The sequence below is a fragment of the Podarcis bocagei genome, assembly GCF_964188305.1.
Source record: "Podarcis bocagei genome assembly, chromosome: 1".
NCBI lineage: Eukaryota > Metazoa > Chordata > Lepidosauria > Squamata > Lacertidae > Podarcis > Podarcis bocagei.
The window spans coordinates 131233743-131255875 of NC_138125.1; the positions used below are offsets into that span (position 1 = coordinate 131233743).

At 47.3% G+C, this 22133-nt stretch overlaps 1 protein-coding gene across 1 annotated transcript in view; it reads left to right on the forward strand.

The window, feature by feature from the left end:
- Positions 1-22133, forward strand: part of NOP58 (NOP58 ribonucleoprotein) — a 38350-nt gene that overhangs the window by 13252 nt on the left and 2965 nt on the right. Inside the window, exons 8-13 of the mRNA XM_081171277.1 lie at positions 1685-1830; positions 2347-2473; positions 3413-3576; positions 6914-7048; positions 9631-9692; positions 14759-14910. Coding sequence (XP_081027403.1) covers positions 1685-1830; positions 2347-2473; positions 3413-3576; positions 6914-7048; positions 9631-9692; positions 14759-14910 — 786 coding nt within the window. The remainder of the gene's footprint in view (positions 1-1684; positions 1831-2346; positions 2474-3412; positions 3577-6913; positions 7049-9630; positions 9693-14758; positions 14911-22133) is intronic.

A 22133-nucleotide genomic window follows, 5' to 3' on the forward strand; every position in this document is an offset into this window, starting at 1 on the left:
AGGGGTCCCTTTACTTTTAATAGCTATATTTATAAGTCCTGCTATTGCCTTCATTCTATAGAATTCTTCAGTAACTGAGCTATGAAAAATACCAAAGAGCAGTGAAGAGAGAACTAAGCAAATCTATGGCTTACCATGTCTAAGAAATCTTGCTGTTGCACAGAGGAAAAATGGTGTCCACTTTGCTGCTTCCTTGCTCTTGCTGCTGCTGCCACCGCCGCCAGATTAACAGAAACTTAATTTTAAGTTTTAATTTTAATCTTTTGTTGGAAGCCGCCCAGAGTGGCTGGGGAAACCCAGCCAGATGGGCGGGGTATAAATAATAAGTTGTTGTTGTTGCTGCTGTTAAACTAAGCCATTGTTTGGCTTTGCATTGTGTCCGAACCAAAGTTCTTATGCTTTGATTACCACTCATGGTTTGTTTGGATTGAGGCAAACTACAACCCTGGGTTTGGGCACAACACTAAGACAAACCATGAATTCGTTCTTGGTGGCAGGAGAGGAGCTAAGTGGTTGTGATTTTCTCCCAACACAATTATTGAAGGTGAGGCTTGGCTTGGCTTGGTTTAGCATCGCAAGCTAACCAAGCCATAGTACAGTTTCCTTTCTTTTGCGTTGGAGTTGTAAACCAAAAGAAATGATGAGCAAGAGCCGATGGTTAATAACTCGCTCTCACCGGCCCACTCACAAATTCTACATAAATGGGAACTAACACCACGCCGTAGAGATTACCATTTCAAATTAAGTATAATGTGGAAAGACACAGCTGCCTGTCTGTGGTGGTGAAGTGTTCTTCAAAGTCACAGCTGATTAAGACTTTCAAGAGCCCATCTGCTTCCATGTTTGATTTTCTGCAACCCTGTGACACCATGTTTAGAGAAGTTCTTGGCAAGTTGAGATAAGACAGGCACCCGGTTATCTGTGCTTTCCAGAACCTGTTGAAGACAGTTTTGTTTCGACAAGCTTTTGCAGCTGAGTGGAAAGGGCTCTGCCTTAGCTATTTGTCTTGTCACGTTTTTAAATCGTATCTTCAGGGTTTTGTTTTTAAATTTTTAAGAACTACTGTATTTTTTGCTCCATAAGACTCACTTTTTCCCTCCTAAAAAGTAAGGGGAAATGTGTATGCGTCTTATGGAGCGAATGCAGGCTGCACAGCTATCCCAGAAGCCAGAACAGCAAGAGGGATTGCTGCTTTCGCTGCGCAGCGATCCCTCTTGTTGTTCTGGCTTCTGAGATTCAGAATATTTTTTTCTTGTTTTCCTCCTCCCAAAACTAGGTGTGTCTTATGGCGCGAAAAATACGGTATTTCCTTTACGATGTAAGTCATCTCGGCACATATGTATAAGGCTGTTCATAAGCGAATAGACGTTAAATGTTTTAAAACTTGGCTTCTGTCACTGCTTGCCATTCATTCCAACTCCTTTACAGTGGTACCTCTGGTTGCAAACGGGATCCGTTCTGGAGGCCCGTTCGCAACATGAAAAGAACGCAACCCGCGTCTGCACACGTGCGGGTTGCGACTCGCCGCTTATGCGCATGCGTGTGACGTCATTTTGCACGTCTGCGCATGCGCGAGCGGTGAAACCCGGAAGTAACCCTTTCCGGTACTTCTGGATCGCCGCAGGACGTATCCTGAAAGAACGTAACATGAAGCGGACATAACATGAGGTATTTTGCTTCCCAGGAGACAGAAAAAACTTTGCCTGTTCTGACCTGTCTGAGGCCTTGCCTGAGGAGGTTGAGGAGGAGGTGAAAGCAGCTGCCGAAATCTCCATGGGGACTGAGGTGTCAGAGGAAGACATCAGCAACATACAACATCTCTGTGACCAGGTGATGACGATGGCGGTGTGGTTTTGTCGAAAGTTTGTTTCATTGGCGTATTTGCATGATGGATTTACTCCTCTGAAATTCACTTGGGGAGGATGGATGGATGGATATGGAATTTGTAGTTCATAGCTGGTTCAAAACGAAAACAGCGATTTAAGTCAAAGCCCATACCTCCAGCGTTGCTCACAATCAATGTGCAGCCTGTGTAAAAGGCCTTAGTGCTGCTTCCTTCAGTTGAGCCTAGTTCTGTTTTAAATCTCAAGTGATCCAGCCTAACTGGCAGTAAATCCTAAAGAAGCAATTTTGGAAAGCCTTTCAGGCCAACGTTCTTGATGGCAGTGATGATTTCTTTGATGATGCTTTCCCTGATGTTAAACCATGAGGGTCGCACAGTCACTACCTCTTCTGATGCCATCTCAAATAGCTAAATTAAAGACATTAAAGTTGGCATAATGTGAACAGTTCTTCTGAGATTTGCAGCAGAAGCATTGCCTTGACCAGCCTTGTTTCATATTTCAGGTAATCGAGATATCGGACTATCGAGCACAGCTGTATGATTATCTGAAAAACAGAATGATGGCCATTGCGCCTAACCTCACAGTCATGGTGGGAGAGTTGGTGGGAGCGAGACTCATCGCTCACGCAGGTAAGCTTGACGCAATGGGGGGGAAAGACATGTTGTGCTTAACTGTCCTGCACTTCGCAGCATCCGAAGGACACAAGTCCATTGACCAAGACCGGCTTTGTGAAGACTTTTGGTGTCTGCAAAATAGAAGCCCAGAAGTCGTCAGTGATGATTTTGTCCTGAAGTTTGCTTGATTTCATCTCGAAACATGAAGGCAACTCTAGTCACTACCTCTTCTGAGACGTCTTCTGGGCTCTGCTGTAGTTCCTTCTCCTCGGCTGCCTCCCCCAAATAAAACCCAACAAATGCTTCGTTTATTGGTATCATTTTTCAAGGCCTGGGTTGAATTATGTTACTGCCGATTGCCAAATTACGTATTTTTTGCTCTATAAGACTCACTTTTTCCCTCCCAAAAAGTAAGGGGAAATGTTTGTGCATCTTATGGGGCGAATGCAGGCTGTGCAGCTATCCCAGAAGCCAGAATAGCAAGGGGGATTGCTGCTTTCGCTGCGCAGCGATCCCTCTTGCTGTTCTGGCTTCTGAGATTCAGAATATTTTTTTTCTTGTTTTCCTCCTCCAAAAACTAGGTGTGTCTTGTGGTCTGGTGCGTCTTATAGAGCAAAAAATACGGTATGTATAAGTGGTACCTCAGGTTAAGAACGGACCTCCAGGACGAATTTAAGTTCTTAACCCGAGGTACCACTGTAGTTGTTCTCTTTTACACCCGGTGGGAGGGCGTTTCACAGGGCGGGGGCCACCACCGAGAAGGCCCTCTGCCTGGTTCCCTGTAAACCTACCTCACAGTGAGGGAACCGCCAGAAGGCCCTCGGAACTGGACCTCAGTGTCCGGGCTGAACGATGGGCGTGGAGACCCTCCTTCAGGTATATAAAGCTTGAAACTTGGTTCTTTCGAAGGCTGCTAATTCTTGCAAACTCCTGTTGCATCTTTTCTTAACGCAGGCTCTCTCTTGAACCTGGCTAAGCACCCGGCGTCGACAGTTCAGATCCTGGGAGCCGAAAAGGCGCTCTTCAGAGCACTGAAGACTAAACGCGACACACCCAAGTTTGGTCTGATCTATCACGCTTCTCTGGTGGGGCAGACGACAGCCAAGAACAAAGGAAAGGTAAGATGCTCTAAAACACACGTTGCTTTCTGATTCCTTGAACCTGCATCTACAGGTAGCTAAGGAACCAAGACTTTTGACATTTGACTTTGTCTCTAGTAAGACTTCATTGTTAGTCTAAATTTGGTATTTTCCTGAGTTCTAGGGTGACACCACTCTCCAAACCCTCTCTGCCTTGTGGCTTTTTTATATTTGTTGTTGTTTAGTCGTGTCCGACTCTTCGTGACCCCATGGACCAGAGCACGCCAGGCACTCCTGTCTTCCACTGCCTCCCGCAGTTTGGTCAACTCATGTTGGTAGCTTTGAGAACACTATCCAACCATCTCGTCCTCTGTCGTCCCCTTCTCCTTGTGCCCTACATCTTTCCCAACATCAGGGTCTTTTCCAGGGAGTCTTCTCTTCTCATGAGGTGGCCAAAGTATTGGAGCCTCAGCTTCAGGATCTGTCCTCTCAGGGCTGATTTGCTTCAGAATGGATAGGTTTGATCTTCTTGCAGTCCATGGGACTCTCAAGAGTCTCCTCCAGCACCATAATTCAAAAGCATCAATTCTTCGGCCATCAGCCTTCTTGATGGTCCAGCTCTCACTTCCATACATCACTACTGGGAAAACCATAGCTTTAATTATACGGACCTTTGTTGGCAAGGTGCTGTCTCTTTCTTATATTATTGGAAGCAAAAGGAGAGAGGGAACCTGAAAATGGCGCTGAAATATTATAAATAGTAACAATAAACACCCTAGTTGTTTCAGTTTCATGAGAGCCTTCTCATGAATTGAATTCCTATCCTTGCTTATCTGGAAGTCCTTTCTGTCATATATACCGTATTTTTCGCTCTATAAGACACACCAGACCACAAGACGCGCCTAGTTTTTGGAGGAGGAAAACAAGAAAAAAAATATTCTGAATCTCAGAAGCCAGAACAGCAAGAGGGATCGCTGTGCAGTGAAAGCAGCAATCCCTCTTGCTGTTCTGGTTTCCGGGATAGCCGCGCAGCCTGCATGCGCTCCATAAGACGCACACACATTTCCCCTTACTTTTTAGGAGGGAAAAAGTGAGTCTTCTAGAGCGAAAAATACGGTATATGTTTTTGTGTGTTCTTTTATCTGTTCCTCTAGCAATAGACCGTATTTTTCTGTGTATAAGACGACGTTTTTTGCTTTTAAAACATCAGCAAAAAAAATGGGGCTCGTCAGATGGTACACAGGGTTCTGGCTCGGATCGCGGGTTGCAGTTTGCCAACTCTGACCCAAAAAGAAGCTTAACAACTTTTAGGACAATCACCCCCCGAAAAGCTCAAGAACTTTCAGCTGCCCGATCGTCCCTGGACATGGCGAGCGAGGGGAGCCCGGCTGGCTCTGGCTGAGCTCACCCAGTGGCTCTGCGAGCCAAAGACGGCACTCACTCAGTAGCTATCACTGTTTGTTCGGTGGCTGCAGCACCAGAAACAGGTGCTCAGCTCCACTATTCAAGCAGCAGGAGGAAGAATAGCTTGCATAAAAACCCCCTACCAGTGCTACTGCTGCTCTTGTCAACCAGCCACCGTGGTTTTGGGAACCCTAATTTATAATGATGATGATGATGATGATTTATTATTTTATACCCCAGCCAGAACCAAGCTCAGAGCGGCTAACACCAATAAAATTAGAATAAAATCTAAAAGGGAAAAAAACCGGTTAATTAAAATACGGGTTAAAATACAATTTAAAATGCAGCTTCTTTTTAGTAGTAGCCCATAAATCGAAACCACAAGGAGAGGGAAACATAAGGGTCAGACAGAGTCCAAACCAAAGGCCAGGCAGAACAGCTCCGTCTTGCAAGCCCTGCGGAAAGATGTCAAATCCCGCAGGGCCCTGGTCTCTTGTGGCAGAGCGTTCCACCAGGTCGGGGCCAGTACAGTGGTGCCTTGCAAGACGAAATTAATTCGTTCCGCAAGTTTTTTCTTCTTGCGAGTTTTTCGTCTTGCGAAGCACGGTTTCCCATAGGAATGCATTGAAAATCAATTAATGCGTTCCTATGGAAACCGCTTGCCAGGCTGGCGGTGCGGAGAAGGGCTTTTCTCCCCACCGCAAGCCTTCAGGACAGGTACGGGAACAGAGGGGAAGGGGCACAGCGCTTCTCCTCTGTTCCCGGGGCTTGCGGTGGGAGGAGGGTTTTTCCTCCCCACCGCCAACATTCAGAACAGCATTCTGAATGTTGGCGGTGGGAAGAAAAACCCTCCTCCCACCGCAAGTCTTCAGGACAGCCTTCTGAAGGCTGGCGATGGGGCGGAAAGACCTCCTCCTGCCGCCAGCCTTCGGAGCAGCCTTCCAAAGGCTGGCGGTGGGGCAGAGAGCCCTCCTCCCGCCGCCAGGCTTCGGAGCATCCTTCCGACGGCTGGCGGCGGGAGGAGGTCTTTCCACCCCACCGCCAGGCTTTGGAGCAGGCTTCCGAAGGCTGGCGACGGGAGGAGATCTTTCCGCCCCACCGCCAGGCTTTGGAGCAGGCTTCCAAAGGCTGGCGGCGGGAGGAGGTCTTTCCGCCCCACCGCCAGCCTTCGGAGCAGCCTTCCAAAGGCTGGCGGTGGGGCGGAAAGACCTCCTCCCGCCGCCAGCCTTCGGAAGGATGCTCCGAAGGCTGGCGGCGGGAGGAGGTCTCTCCGCCCCACCGCCAGCCTTCGGAGGAGGTCAGAGGACAGTGGGGAAGACGCGCTGCGCTTCCCCGCTGTCCCGGAGATTTCCCTATGGGCTTTCGTCTTGCGAAGCAAGCCCATAGGGAAATTCGTTTTGCGAAGCGCCTCCAAAACGGAAAACCCTTTCGTCTAGCGGGTTTTCCGTCTTGCGAGGCGTTCGTCTTGCGGGGTACCACTGTACTAAAAAGGCCCTGGCCCTAGTTGAGACCAAGCTAACCATCTTGTTACTTGTGGACCTTAAGGTCCTCCGTGGGGCATACCAGGAGAGGCAGTCCCGTAGGTACTGATTAAGAAATACTGATTTCTTAATTTTGGGTTCAAAAAAATAGAGGCCGCCTTATACATAAGGGCGTCCTATGGTATTCCTATTCTGATTTATGATTTATAAATAATTCAGTGAAGGAAAAATAACGAGTTACTCCATTTAGTAGTGGTTAAAGTTATGTATTTGTTTTGAAATACTAGGCTTTCACTGTTACAAAAGCAGCTTGTTATTTTCAACAAAGGAGACCTTTGTGAGCCTTCATCCATTGTTGCCTTAAACTATGAGCAGAAGTTCCTTTTGTGGTAACCTGTGTTGGCATGACTTGGAGCACCATGGGCAAAGTCAACTGCCAGCTTGGTTTCATTGGGGGGGGGTATTTAATTTAATTTAATTTTTCTTTCCAGATCTCACGAATGCTGGCAGCTAAAACAGCCTTGACTATCCGTTACGATGCTCTCGGAGACTCGAGCAGCGCTGAGATGGGAGCAGAAAACAGGTTGAAAGTCGAGACAAGGCTGAGGCACTTGGAGGAGAAAGGGGTGAGCCTGCAAAAACATGGAAAGACAATTTTATGTGGTTATTTTATTTTTATTATTTCTATACCCAAAGGTCTCAAGGCAGTTCACATAATGGATGCTTCTCAGTGGCGGTAGCAGTCCACACACTTTGCTTAAAGTACTTTATAGAGTCTAGTTATGAAGCTGGAAGGTGTGCAGAGGAGGGAAAAAATGGCTATCGGGTCTGGAAACCGAGCTTTATGAAGAACGGTTGAAGGAGCTGGGTACGTTTAGCCTGAAAAAGAGGAGACCGAGAGAGGAGATCATCATCATTCATTCATGGGAGCCAGTGTGATGTAGTGGTTAAGAGGGGTGGACTGGTGAACCGGGTTCGCGTCTCCGCTCCTCCACATGCAGCTGCTGGGTGACCTTGGGCCAGTCACACTTCTCTGAAGTCTCTCAGCCCCACTCACCTCACAGAGTGTTTGTTGTGGGGGAGGAAGGGAAAGGAGATTGTTAGCCGCTTTGAGACTCCTTAAAGAGAGCGAAAGGCAGGATATCAAATCCAAACGCTTCTTCTTCTCTTCTTCATTTTTTAATTTGCATATCGTCTAACTTACAATACAGTCATACCTCGGGTTAAATATGCTTCAGGTTGAGCGTTTTCAGGTTACGCTCCGCAGCGACCCAGAAGTAACGGAGCGCATTATTTCCGGGTCTCGCCGCTCGCGCATGCGCTCAGAATGACGTCATGCGCGGAAGCGGAGAAACGCAACCCGCAGTTGCATGTTACGTTTACTTCAGGATGCAAACAGGGCACCGGAACGGATCCCGTTCGTATCCAGAGGTACCACTGTACTCAAGGCGGTTTACAAGCTGAAGAAACAAAAAATGTACTCTTACAACAATCCAATGCAATACAAAAATGTGATAATAAAACTTTAAAATAGGCAACCTACATCAAAAAAGTAACCTTCAACAATCATTAGCATAGTATTAAATGATAATAACATATACAAGTTAAACAGAAATCCACTCAACAGTTACAATAAATAATTTCTAAACCATAATCAATAAAACAACGGCAAGCCACAGTACATAAAATAATACAATACAAATTGAGAAGCAGAGACTAGAGGGTAGAGCAAGGCAGGTGGAAGGAGGCCTTGCCTGATGGAGTCTCTTCCCTCATAGTTCTTTCTCCAGGCCTAGCTTCCTTATGAGGACTCCTAGGGTCAGAGGGTGGGGCAAGGCAGGTGGAAAGATATGACAGCCATCCTCAAATATCTCAAGGGCCGTCACATGGAAGAGGGAACAAGCTTGTTTTCTCCTGCTCTGGAGGCTAGGACTCGAAACAATGGCTTTAAGTTACAAGAAAGGAGATTCCAACTAGACGTCAGAAGAAGCTTTCTGACAGTAAGAGCTGTCTGACAGTCTCCCTCAAGAGGTTGTGGAGTCTCCTGGGAGGTTTTAAGCAGAGGTTGGATGGCCATCTGTCATGGATGGCGTTTGGACTAGATGTCCCTTGTGGTCCCATCCAACTCTACCATTGCATGAGACATCAGTTGACACATTGGCAGTAAAGGCAGAGATAAGGTCCACTTCCAACTATTTGCCTGCATTCCCATTCCAGACCACCTTTTATTCCATGGATCTATCAGCTTGGCTGGGATGCGGGTGGCACTGTGGGTTAAACCACAGAGCCTACGACTTGCCGATCAGAAGGTCGGCAGTTCGAATCCCCGCGATGGGGTGAACCCCCCTTTGCTCGGTCCCTGCTCCTGCCAACCTAGCAGTTCGAAAGCACGTCAAAGTGTAAGTAGATAAATAGGTACCTCTCTGGCGGGAAGGTAAACGGCTTTTCTGTGCGCTGCTCTGGTTTGCCAGAGGCAGCTTAGTCGGCCCATAAAGCAAGATGAGCGCCGCAACTCCAGAGTCAGTCACAACTGGACCTAATGGTCAGGGGTCCCTTTACCTTGATCAGCTTTGCTCTTCCTTTGCAACACAGCTCAAACTCAAGCTGCATTATGAAGGAAAAAATGGGTCATCTGGCCTCAGGTGGGTGACCCCCACCCACCTATGGGGGTGGGAAGTTCAGAATCCAGAGTAGGAGAAACATTAGGCTTTGGAGAACTCCTGAAAGCATGAGGGGTGGGAATTGCAGCAGGAGAAGGAAGGAAAGGGCCTTGCTAGATCCACGCTGTTTCTTAATTCCTTTTCTTCTGGGATATGGAACTGGTGTCTCACATGAAGGCATGGAAATCCTAGGATTTGCTGTTAACCGCCCAGTGGAAGGAGATCCAAATAGTTCAGCCCACCCTTACAGATGTTTTTGGACTACAACATTATCAGCCTTAGCCAGACCCTATAATGATGGGGTTGGGGAGAGTTGTTGCCCCGAACATCTGGAGAACATCAGGCTTGCGGAGGCTGTTTTAGCCCAGCCCGTGTTTCTTCCGTGAGTGAAGAGCCATGGTTCCCCTGTTATTAGGAGTAGTTCACTCCAGCCAGCCTGCTTTTCCTCATGAGAACCTGTGTTCGGCTTTAATTCTTCTTAGCGATGTTGTGCCAACATTTTATCATCAGTCATTTGTTCCTCATAGCTGTGTCTTTCTCCCCCTCAGATAAGACGGATAAGTGGCACGGGAAAAGCCTTGGCCAGGGCAGACAAATATCAGCACAAGAGGTTCGTAGTTGTATGTTTCGTTTTGTTTTTCTTTTGCTTCCCAAATGCTTGGGTTTTAATTTTTCCTCACTGTCTCCTGCATTGGTGGAAACATTTCCAATATTCTCAGCGCAGCCTTGCTTGCTGCAAGCTGGGTCTCAGGTCGCTTGTTTGGTTCGTTGCTAGCTCTCTTCTTTTCCCCCCTTACCTTTGGTGATGGCGTTTTAGTTTAATACAGATTAGTAATACAACGTTTGTGCATTATGAGCCGAAGGAGTCCAGATACCAGCCCATAGTGGATAGAACACTTGTTTTCTAATACAGTGGCACCTTGGTTCTAAAACTGCTAAAACATACATTTTTAAAGAAACCGGAAGCTTTTTTATTAGGCATTTTAACAATAAGTATTCCAAAAGAAAATAAAAGAGTGTTTCTTTACGCAACAACAGCAGCCAGAATGTTGGAATATTGGAAAAACGAGTTAACACCAACCTTGACTTAACCAAAATGTCAGAACTAATAAGACATCACTCAGGAGACAAGGTTAAAAAAGAATGGGATTACTTTAAAAATTATCTCCAAAATATGGTTCCAATAACAACACTTGTTGTGCCTAGAGTAATTTCACAGATATAAGGGAAATTCCATGTGTGTTTTTAAATAATTGAATACAGATTACTTAAGTGTAAGAGAAGTGTAGTAGCCAGAAAGAGTTAGAGGGAAGTCAAAAAAACATATAAGGGACTCAAACCGGTTTAGAGGAGCAGAAAGAATGTGACTGTAAGGGAAAAAGAGAGAGAAAAGCAGAAATATGAAGGTAACTTCTTTCTAGGAACTTTATATATAGAATATTCAAATTATGGTTTGTACTCCTTAAATGATTTTGTGTATTGGACAAATATCCCCCCCCCCCCTTTTCTTTGTTTCCTTTTCCTTGTTCTCCTCATTTTGATTTTGGATCGTTGTTGTTGATTGTTTTTCTGTTTGCAAAATTAATACAGCATGCATATGCATACACATGTGCATATATATATATAAAATACACACATACATATATATATATATATATATATGCGCGCGCGCACACACACACACACACATATATATATATATATATATATATATATATGTAGGTTTTGGTGTCTTCGGGTGTCTTCCCGTGTAAGAGTTGGGGTGTCTAGGCGACGTTTCGACGAGGTCTCACTCGTCATCTTCAGGCTGGTGCTTTCGGCTTCTTGTTACTAGAACAGAGCAGGATCTCAGTGTTTGAGTTCCTATAAATACTGTTGAGGGGGTGTGGTATATAGCCTCCAACGTTCTGGGCAGATAGGAAGTTCCTAGGTTATTTATAGGAACTCAAACACTGAGATCCTGCTCTGTTCTAGTAACAAGAAGCCGAAAGCACCAGCCTGAAGATGACGAGTGAGACCTCGTCGAAACGTCGCCTAGACACCCCAACTCTTACACGGGAAGACACCCGAAGACACCAAAACCTACATTCCTGTACCCGTGAAAATCTACGAAAGCATATATATATATATATATATATATATATGCAGGTTTTGGTGTCTTCGGGTGTCTTCCCGTGTAAGAGTTGGGGTGTCTAGGCGACGTTTCGACGAGGTCTCACTCGTCATCTTCAGGCTGGTGCTTTCGGCTTCTTGTTACTAGAACAGAGCAGGATCTCAGTGTTTGAGTTCCTATAAATACTGTTGAGGGGGTGTGGTGTATAGCCTCCAACGTTCTGGGCAGAGAGGGAGTTCCCAGGTTAGTGTGCCTTTTCTTCTTTTGTTCCTTAATTACTTGAGGGATATCTTGAGTGATTTCTTGAGTGATATTCTGAGTACCACTTAGGAGGGTCATTAGGTGTGGATTAGTTGCTAAAGCTTTCGTGTCTTGACCTCTTGAGCTTGTGAAGAGTTTTTCTGAGAAGATGGCTGTACTGCACTTAGTTGTGCTCTGGCTTGGCTTCGTGTATAGGGGCGAGCTGTGGTTTTGTGCCCTGTGCCAGCCAGATCTGTGTAGGGATTGCAGGGGGGTGCAGCATCCGGAGGTGCCACTATGGTTTGGCTACTGGATGGTGTCTGTACTTTATCTGTGGAGAGGGTCTGGGTTTGGGTCTGGTGTGGTTGATTGGAGATGGCGTTCTGTGTGTCTCTGGTTCTGGTGTCGGTTTTTGTGGGGAGGGCTAATTTCCAGATGTCTGGCAGGCGGGACGTGTCGTCACGCTTGTTCATGTTGTGAGGGTGTTTCTCTATCTCGATGGCTTCCATGATTATTCTCTTGTGGTGATGTTCCATGTTAAAGAGCAATTTGGAATCTGCAAAATTAATTTCGTGTCCTGTTTCTTTCATGTGTTGGTAAAGAGAGGAAGTTTTTTCTTCTTTTTTGACGGCATTCTTGTGTTCTGCGATACGTGCATTTATTCGTCTGTTTGTTTGTCCAATGTACGTGGCTGGGCAGACTTTGCAGGGTATTTCATAGACCCCTTGGTTTTCTAACTGGATTTTATCTTTTGGGTTTCTGAGGATATTGGCTATTTTTTGGTTGGTGCAAAAGGCTGTTTTGATATTGTGTTTATGGAGGATTTTGCTAATTTTATCTGTAGTGCCCTTGATATAAGGAAGGAGGGCCATGCCATTGTTTTCTTCTGTGTCTTGGTTTTTGGGGGGTGTTTCTTTTTGGATTAGCTTCGTAACCCTGTTTTGTTGGTATCCGTTGGCGATTAACACATTTGAGAGATTCTGTAACTCAGTTGTCAAGTGGTCTTTGTCAGCCAGGCGTTTGGTTCTGGAGATGAGAGTCTTGGCTACGGAGTTTATTTGTGCAGGGTGGTGGTGTGATTGTGCATGTAAGTAGCGGTTGGTGTGTGTTTTTTTCCGGTAGATAGTGTGTCCTAGGGAGCCATCAGGTTTTTTGTAGATTAGGACGTCAAGGAAGGGAAGTTGGTTGTTGGCTTCTATTTCCATAGTGAATTGTATTTTGGGGTGTAGGCTGTTGAGATGTGTGAGGAAGCTATCTAGTTTTTCCTTCCCGTGTGGCCAAATTACAAAGGTGTCGTCAACATATCTGAGCCAAAGTTTGGGTTTGTGTTCTGACTTGTCTAAAGCATTGGTTTCAAAGTGTTCCATGTACAGATTTGCGATGACCGGTGAGAGGGGTGATCCCATAGGTGCTCCTTCTATCTGTTTATATCTTTGTCCATTGTGGATGAAGTACGTGTTGGTTAGGCAGTGGTTGGTCAGGTCCAGGATGTATTCGGGTGGATTGTATTTGTTTTGAATGGCTGTCAAGGCTTCATTAATGGGCACTTGTGTGAAGAGAGATACAACATCGAAGCTCACAAGTAGGTCATCGGGATGTAGGTTTTGCTTCTTTATTGTTTCTATGAACTGGAAGGAGTTTGTAACGTGTGAAGCGATAGATTCTGCATAGGGCTGAAGTTGCTTAGCGAGAAATTTAGCGAGATTTTGTAGAGGTGAGCCTATGGAGCTGACTATTGGTCTGAGTGGCGTTCCTTCTTTGTGTATCTTGGGGAGACCGTAGAGTTTGGGGCATCTGGATGATTTTTCTCTGGGGATGATTCTTAGCTGGATTTCTTCACTGATAGGAGAGGCTTTTATTTTGGATTTGGTGGTTTTTTCCAGATAGGTGGTGGGATCTGTTTTTATAGGTTGGTAGGTAGGGTCTTGGAGTAGATTTGATAGTTTTGCTTGGTAGTCCGATGTGTTCATCACAACAGTGGCATTACCTTTGTCTGCTGGGAGAATGATTATGTTGTTGTCTTTCCTCAGGTTGGTGAGTGCTTTCTGTTCTTCTTTGTGTAAATTGCTTCTGGGTGGTTTGCTGGAGCAGAGGATGTTGGTGACTTCAAGTCTGATTTTATTGGCTTCATCTGGGTTGATTTTGGTTAGGCTAGCTTCGACTCCGCATATGATGTTTTCCGTGGGGATGCGTCTCGGGGCGACTGCAAAGTTGAAACCTTTGGAGAGTACTTTGGTTTCAGTTGAGGTGAGGATCCTGTCTGATATGTTATGTACTGTTTGTTTCATGGGTTGTTGTGGAGGGTGGCTGGGCTTCTGGCGTTTCTCTAGTTTGTGGAGTTTGTTGGTGTGTGTGTCTGTCTTATGTGTGGACTCTGTCCAGAGACACACAGAACGCCATCTCCAATCAACCACACCAGACCCAAACCCAGACCCTCTCCACAGATAAAGTACAGACACCATCCAGTAGCCAAACCATAGTGGCACCTCCGGATGCTGCACCCCCCTGCAATCCCTACACAGATCTGGCTGGCACAGGGCACAAAACCACAGCTCGCCCCTATACACGAAGCCAAGCCAGAGCACAACTAAGTGCAGTACAGCCATCTTCTCAGAAAAACTCTTCACAAGCTCAAGAGGTCAAGACACGAAAGCTTTAGCAACTAATCCACACCTAATGACCCTCCTAAGTGGTACTCAGAATATCACTCAAGAAATCACTCAAGATATCCCTCAAGTAATTAAGGAACAAAAGAAGAAAAGGCACACTAACCTGGGAACTCCCTCTCTGCCCAGAACGTTGGAGGCTATACACCACACCCCCTCAACAGTATTTATAGGAACTCAAACACTGAGATCCTGCTCTGTTCTAGTAACAAGAAGCCGAAAGCACCAGCCTGAAGATGACGAGTGAGACCTCGTCGAAACGTCGCCTAGACACCCCAACTCTTACACGGGAAGACACCCGAAGACACCAAAACCTGCATTCCTGTACCCGTGAAAATCTACGAAAGCATATATATATATATATATATATATATATATATATATATATATATATATATATATATATATATATATATATAGTTTGTAGCCAGGGCCACAAACAAACAAACAACCACACAATCCTTTGGGAAGCAGAGACGCAAGAGGGCATCAGAGGAGGGAGAAAAGGAAAGAGGGACAGAGGCCACTGTTGTCCACGGTTGAAAACCAGTGCCCAAAGTCATTCAGGCTAGGAAAAGATGGGCATGATCTTCGGTTTTCGTGCTTTTTCCTTGCATTTTTTTAAAAACCAAAATAAAACTCCTTTTGTCATTCCAGTGAAGTGAAGACCTACGACCCTTCTGGGGAGTCAACGCTTCCTCCAGTCCCAGGAAAGCGCAAACGTGAACTGGAAGACGAGGAGGAGGAGGAGACGACGACGACAGCAGGTCCAGGAAAAGCAAAGAAGGCGAAAATAGTAGAAATCAAAGGTTAGTTGCTGTGCCTCCGGAATCTCAGTTGCGTCTGAAGTCACTTGATTGGCTTCCACCTCCTTTGTGTAAATGTACTTTTGTAAAATGGTTTCCCTGCCGGCCGTTGGACTCGCCACTATGCTCTCTTTGTGTAACCTGAAAGAAATTTGATGGGCTTCCCAGTCGGCTTCAAAGGTTCCGCAAATCATCTTCCATTCTGCCTCTTCCAAACTTCTGGGAAGAGTGCCTGGCATTTTGTAGCCAAAGCAGCAAGAGCCACATAAAGAAAGTTTTTGTGTGTGTGGAGCTGGTGTTGGTGGGGAAATCAGTCAGGTTTGGAGAAAGACAAAAACTCCCTTCTCAGGATAAGTCCCTAAAGCGGGGGGGGGGGGGGAGTACCTTCCAAACAGCCCAAAGGAAACTTTTTAAAAAAATATTTTTTATTAATTTTAACATATAAATTATAATACATACCACAAAACTCCACAACTTACACAATCTTTTTTTTTTTTTGGACTTCCATCAGCACCTCTGATGATCCACCATTTTTGTCACTTATTATGCATTTCTTAAATTCATATTGTCTTAACTAACCATCCTCCCTTTTATCCATTTTTGTAATAGTTCCAATAATTCACCTCACCAAACCTCTTGCAAACCTACAAACGTAGTCTGATCATCACAATTACTTTTCAAATAGTCTGTAAATTTACACCAGTCTTCTGTGAATCTCTGGTCCCGCAGATTTCAGATCCTTCCTGTTAGTTTAACTAGTTCTGCATAGTCCATTAATTTCATCCTCCATTCTTCTTTCGTCGGTAATTCTTCTTGCTTCCATTTTTGTGCCAATAATATTCTTGCTGCCGTCTGCATATAAAAACATTCTTTCTACTTACAGTCTTTTCTATTTATATTACTTCCTACAATGCCCAGTAAAAAAGCCCAAAGGAAACTCAGTGGAATGGGAGGAACGATAGAACAGAATGGGAGGAAGGGAGACAAAAATCAAATACAGCCGTACCTTGGTTATCGCACGCCTTGGTACTCAGACGTTTTGGCTGTCGAATGCTGCAAACCCGGGAGTGAGTGTTCCGGCTTGCAAACGTTCTTTGGAACTCGAACGTCTGAACGGGGCTTCCGATTGGCCGCAGGAACTTCCTGCAGCCAATCGGAAGCCGCGCTTTGGTTTCCGACCGTTTTGGAAGCTGAACGGACTTCCGGAACGGATTCCATTCAACTTCCGAGGTAGGACTGAAGAGGGATCAAAATAATTCATTGTCTGTTGTGCACAACAGTCTTCCCCCCACCCCTCAACTAAGATGGAGGGGGGAAGGGCTCACCCTTCTCTCCCTGCAAAAAATACCCCCAGGACTGGGCACGTTCAGTGGGCAAGGAATGTGATGGGCTGACTTCACTTGCAGAAATGAATTGTCACCTTTTCATTTTAATTGGGACACAGGTGGCGCTGTGGGTTAAACCACAGAGCCTAGGACTTGCCAATCGGAAGGTCGGCGGTTTGAATCCCCGCGACGGGGTGAGCTCCCGTTGCTCAGTCCCTGCTCCTGCCCACCTAGCAGTTCAAAAGCACGTCAAAGTGCAAGTAGATAAATAGGTACCGCTCCGGCGGGAAGGTAAATGGCGTTTCTGTGTGCTGCTCTGGTTCGCCAGAAGTGGCTTAGTCCTGCTGGCCACATGACCCGGAAGCTGTACGCCGGCTCCCTCAGCCACTAAAGCGAGATGAGCGCCGCAACCCCATAGTCGGCCACGACTGGACCTAACGGTCAGGGGTCCCTTTACCTTACCTTCTGGGCTGGGTTTGCTGATCGACTGCTTCGGTGTTTCAATGCTTTACACACACACACACACACACACACACGGTTACCATTATTGCACGTTCACTGAAAGTTAATAGCACAGCTCACTAGAGAGGAAACAAGCTTCACATGCTTGTGAGCATGGAGCTGAAGCTTGCAACCCATTGGTTTTTGTTGTTGGGCTTTTAGGCTCAAAGCCAGCCCTGACACTCTCAATGGCTAGCTGGCTAGATTGCTACAAGTGGCAATAATAATAATAATATTTTATTTATATCCCTCCTGCCCCCCTCTTTGGGCTAGAGTTCTGTGAGGAATACCAAAGGAGGGGGTCAGACTGTTCCTTAGCCCAGTGTTTCCCAACCTTTTTTGGGCAAAGGCACACTTGTTTGATGAAAAAAATCTCGAGGCACACCACCATTACAGCCCCGTGACGTCAGCGCGCAGCGTCACGCCGGGAGGGACGCACGAAAGTGTAAGTTTCAATTTTTTTCCCTCCCCCTTGCCGGGGAACCTCCAAGCTTTGGGGGTGGGGGGGGAGGAGGCAGCAAAGCGAGGGACTGAGGGACTCCTCCAACGACAAGGGTTGGGGAAGAAGAGAAAGGGCTATTCCGCTCCAGTCACGGGAGGGGAATATGTACTGGCCCAACTGGTGTGCGGTCTTCGGAAAGCGGGGTGCGGGAAGGAAGCCTAGGCTCGGGGTCCACCGACCTCGGCGGAGAAAGGCAACAACCGAAGCCTCCCGACGGTTTCGGGGGAGACGTTCAGAGCTTCCCTGGGAGTTTCTCAGCCTGCCTTTCGGAGGAAGAGGCGGAGGGGGCCTGGGGATGGCGGTGGCCTCGGCCTCGCCCTCCCTCCGTCCCTCTACCTTTGTAGTGGACGCGCAGGTTGTTCTGCGAGAGGCCGATGTAGCTGAATTTGTCCTTCGGGCTCCAGGAGCGCGGCAGCGGCGTCTCCTGCTCGTCCACGGCCGGGTAGAGCCGCTTGAGGCGCCGCTTGAGCTCCTTCTCCTGCTCGTTCAGGGCCGGGTCGCCGCCGTGAGGGAAGGGCGCCGGGGCGCTGCTGCTGCTGCCGCCGCCGCCGCTCCCGGCAGGCATGGGCCCAGCTGAGGCGGCGGCGGCTGTTGTGGTGGTGGCGGCGATAGCGGGCGGAGGAGGGGGCGGCAGCGGGGCCGAGGTGGCCGGCGGCGGCGGGGGAGGCGGCGGCGGGTGGAGCAGGAGGGCGGCCGAGGCCGGTGAGGGAGTAGGGTTGCCCGGGGCTTGAGGAGCCGTCGCCGGGAGTTGCTGCTGCTGTTGTTGCTGCTGCTGCCCGGACATGCCGGCCTCCTCCTCGTCCGCTGTCTCGCGCTCCTCCCTTTTGCGCGCGCTGCCCCGCCGCCGCCCCATTGGCCGGGTCCTGTCAGCTGATCCTGTGTTATTTCCTCTGTGTGTGTGTGTGTGTGAGGGGAGAATGGAGAGAGAAACCTCGGCACCACCACCGCGGAGCCGCCCCCGGCTCGACGCGGATCCTCGCCGCCGCCGCCCCGCCTCTCGCCGCCCGACTCGCCCGCCTCCCTCCCACGGCACACCAGCCAACGTCTCGCGGCACACTAGTGTGCCGCGGAACACCGGTTGGGAAACACTGCCTTAGCCAAAGGCCTGGTGGAACAGCTCTGTCTTGCAGGCCCTGCGGGAAAATGTCAAGTCCTACAGAGCCCTAGTCTCTTGTGGCAGAGCGTTCCACCAGATCGGGTCCACAGCCGAAAAAGCCCTGGCTCTGGTTGAGGCCAGTCTAACCTCCCTGTGGCCCGGGACCTCCAATATGTTTTTGTTTGAAGACCGTAAGGTCCTCCGTGGGACATACCAGGAGAGGCGGGCCTGTAGGTACGAGGGTCCTAGGACGTATAGGGCTTTAAAGGTTAAAATCAGCACCTTAAACCGGATCCTGTACTCCACCGGGAGCCAGTGCAGATGATATAGCGCCGGGTGAATGTGATCCCGCAGCGAGAACCCTGTAAGGAGTCTCGCTGCAGCATTCTGCACCCGCTGGAGTTTCTTGGTCAGTCTCAAGGGCAGCCCCACGTAGAGCGAGTTACAATAATCAAGTCTGGAGGTGACTGTTGTGTGGATCACAGTGGCTAGGTCAGGGTGAGAGAGGTAAGGCACCAACTGCTTAGCTTGGCGGAGATGAAAAAATGCCGCCTTTGTTATAGCTGCAGTCTTCGCCTCCATGGAAAGGGAGGTGTCGAAGATTACACCCAAACTCTTTAACGGACACTAATTGCACCCCCGCAAGGGATGGGAGTTACCCCCCCGATCCCATATCATCCCGACCCAGCCAAAGGACCTCTGTCTTCGAAGGATTTAACTTCAACCTGCTCCCACGTAACCATCCAGCCACAGCTTCCAAACATCTGGTCAGTGTGTCTGGGGCCGAGTCAGGATGGCCGTCCATCAACAGATAGAGTTGGGTGTCATCAGCATAGGAAAAGGCTCCTAGCCCAAAGGAGCTTGTGAAGAAGAAAAGTCATCTATCTAGTCTGAGTTTTCTCATTTAGAACTCTGTTAAGGAACAGCCACCCTGCATCTCGGTTTGCCGTGCAGATAACCACATATCTGGAGTGACTGCATGCAAAGCAGGAAGGCAGGATACGTGCTTTTTAAAGAATTCCCCATGTCGGAACGAGTGCTGAGTCCACACCCACCCACTGTCCTCTAAATCTCCACGGCGATGGTCTGTTCAGTTTCACAATTCTCCCTCTCTTGACAGATTGCCAAAGCCTGAGGCTTTAGTTTTTGTTGGCTGAAAACATCCTTTTTTAGTGGAGTTTTGTAGCTTTGGTACTCAGAATGCTATGTGTTGCCCGCAGTCCTCCGGGCTAAAAGAGATGGCTGTTTTCCCTCCAAAGGCTCTTTATTCATAAGTGGGTCTAATGGAATAGGGGGCAGTGTCTGTCAAAAGACAGAACGGTATAGTCCAAAATATTGTATACCAACTTAATTCTTATTTATATTAATACAGTGGTGCCCCGCAAGACGAATGCCTCGCAAGACGGAAAACTCGCTAGACGAAAGAGTTTTCCGTTTTGGAGGTGCTTCGCAAAACGAATTTCCTATGGGCTTGCTTCGCAAGACGACAATGTCTTGCGAGTTCCTGCTGGTTTTTTTCCCTTCCCCCCCTTTTTCTAAGCCGCTAAGCCGCTTATCAGCTGATCCGATCAGCAGATAAGCCTCTAAAAGCCGCTAATAGCGCTAATCCGTCAATGGGCTTGCTTCGCAAGACGAAAAAACCGCTAGACGAAGAGAATCACAGAACGGATTCTTTTCGTCTTGCGAGGCACCACTGTATATTCCTTCTTCAAATGGAGTCTGAGCTGAATTGGGGGAACATAAGAAGACGGTTTGAGCATATTACTGTGATCCTGGTCTAACTGCACTGGCTACCAATTAAGTTTCCGGGCCCAATCCAAAGTGCTGGTTTTGACCTATAAAGCCATAAGCAGCTTAGGACCGCAATACTTTTAAGGACCGCCTCTTTCCATATGAACCTACCCGGACCCTGAGATCATCTTCTGAGGCCTTCCTTTGTGTGCTGCCTCCTTGAGAGGTCTGAAGGGTGGCAATGCAAGAACAGGGCCTTCTCTGCAGTGGCTCCCCATCTGTGGAATGCTCTCCCCAGCGAAGTTTGCCTGGCGCCTTCATTATACACCTTTAGGTGCCAGGCAAAAACGTTCCTTTTTAACGAGGCCTTTGGTTGACCTGATTTACATCCTATGCCCTTTTAAAATGTGTTTTTTTGGGGGGGCTATTGGGTTGTTGTTTTTTATTTTTACTATGTTTTTTGTAGTTTAATATCTTGACTTTATTCTGTGAACCACCCTGAGACCCCGTGTATAGGGCGGTATATAAATTCAATAAATTCTTCTTCTTTATTTCTTACATTTATATACCAACTTTATCTTCCAAGGATATCAAGGTGGTGTACATGGTGTACAGAAGGCCAAGGGCCTTCTGACGGTTCCCTCATTGCGAGAAATAAGGTTACAGGGAACCAGGCAGAGGGCCTTCTCGGTGGTGGCGCCCACCCTGTGGAACACCCTGCCTTCAGATGTGAAGGCAATAAGCAGCTATCCTATCTTTAAAAGACATCTGAATGCAGCCCTGTTCAGGGAGGTTTTTAACATTTAACGCTGTATTGTTTTTAACACTTGATTGGGAGCCGCCCAGAGTGGCTGGGGAAACTCAGCCAGATGGGCGGGGTATAAATAAATTATTATCATCATTATTATTATTATTATTATTATTATTATTATTATTATTATTATTATTATTATTATTCCTCCTCCCCATTTCACAACAATCCTGTGAGGTAGGTTAGGGTAAGAGACAGTGACTGGCCCAAGGTTACCCAGTAAGCTTCATGGCTGAGAAGAATCCATATCAGGTTTAGTACAGTCTACACTGACTGGCAGTGACTGTACAGGATTTTAGGTGGGTCTTTCCCAGTCCTGCTAGGGATGGGAGCTTGGGACCCTTCGGCTTGCAAGACAGAAGCTCTTCTCCTGAGCTGCAGCCATCCCTAACGCTAGATCCCCCTGGAATGTTAAGTTTCTGCTTTCTTCTGCACCTTGAATGCCGCTGTGATTTAAAACCTTTACCCGGAAGCCATGTCAGTGCTTGAGGTTTCTTTTTTTACAGTGGTGCCCCGCAAGACGAATGCCTCGCAAGACGGAAAACCCGCTAGACGAAAGGGTTTTCCGTTTTGGAGGTGCTTCGCAAAACGAATTTCCTATGGGCTTGCTTCGCAAAACGAAAGTGTCTTGCGAGTTCCTGCGGGGTTTCTTTCCTTCCCCCCTCCTTTTTCCCAAGCCGCTAAGCCGCTTATCAGCTGATCCTAAGCTGCTAAGCCACTTAACAGCTGATCCGCTAAGCCGCTGATCAGCTGATCCGCTAAGCCACTTAACAGCTGATCCGCTAAGCCGCTGATCAGCTGATCCGCTAATAGCGCTAGGCCGCTAAGCCGCTAATGGGCTTGCTTCCCAAGACAAAAAAACCGCAAGACGAAGAAACTCGCGGAACGGATTCTTTTTGTCTTGCGAGGCACCACTGTGTGTGTGTGTGTGTGTGTGTGTGTGTGTGTGTGTATATATAATGTTTTCCATTTTAACAGTCTAATCAAATCACATTGAATATTCCAAATTATACAAATGCATATCATAAAGTCCAAATATTTTGCCAAATTATAAATTTTTGTTGGGGCTTCCCATGCTTCAAGTTTAGTGGGGTCCAATCATCTTACGTTTCTACTGCCTTGAGTTTCCAATAGTTCCTTCTTTAAATCCTCCTGTTGTTATCCTTCCTTCTTTCATGGCCTCTGAGTTGTTTCCATAGGCGAGTTGAAGTGAACAATAATATACTTCTGTGTGAAATTTGTATGACTCCTTTTTTTTTT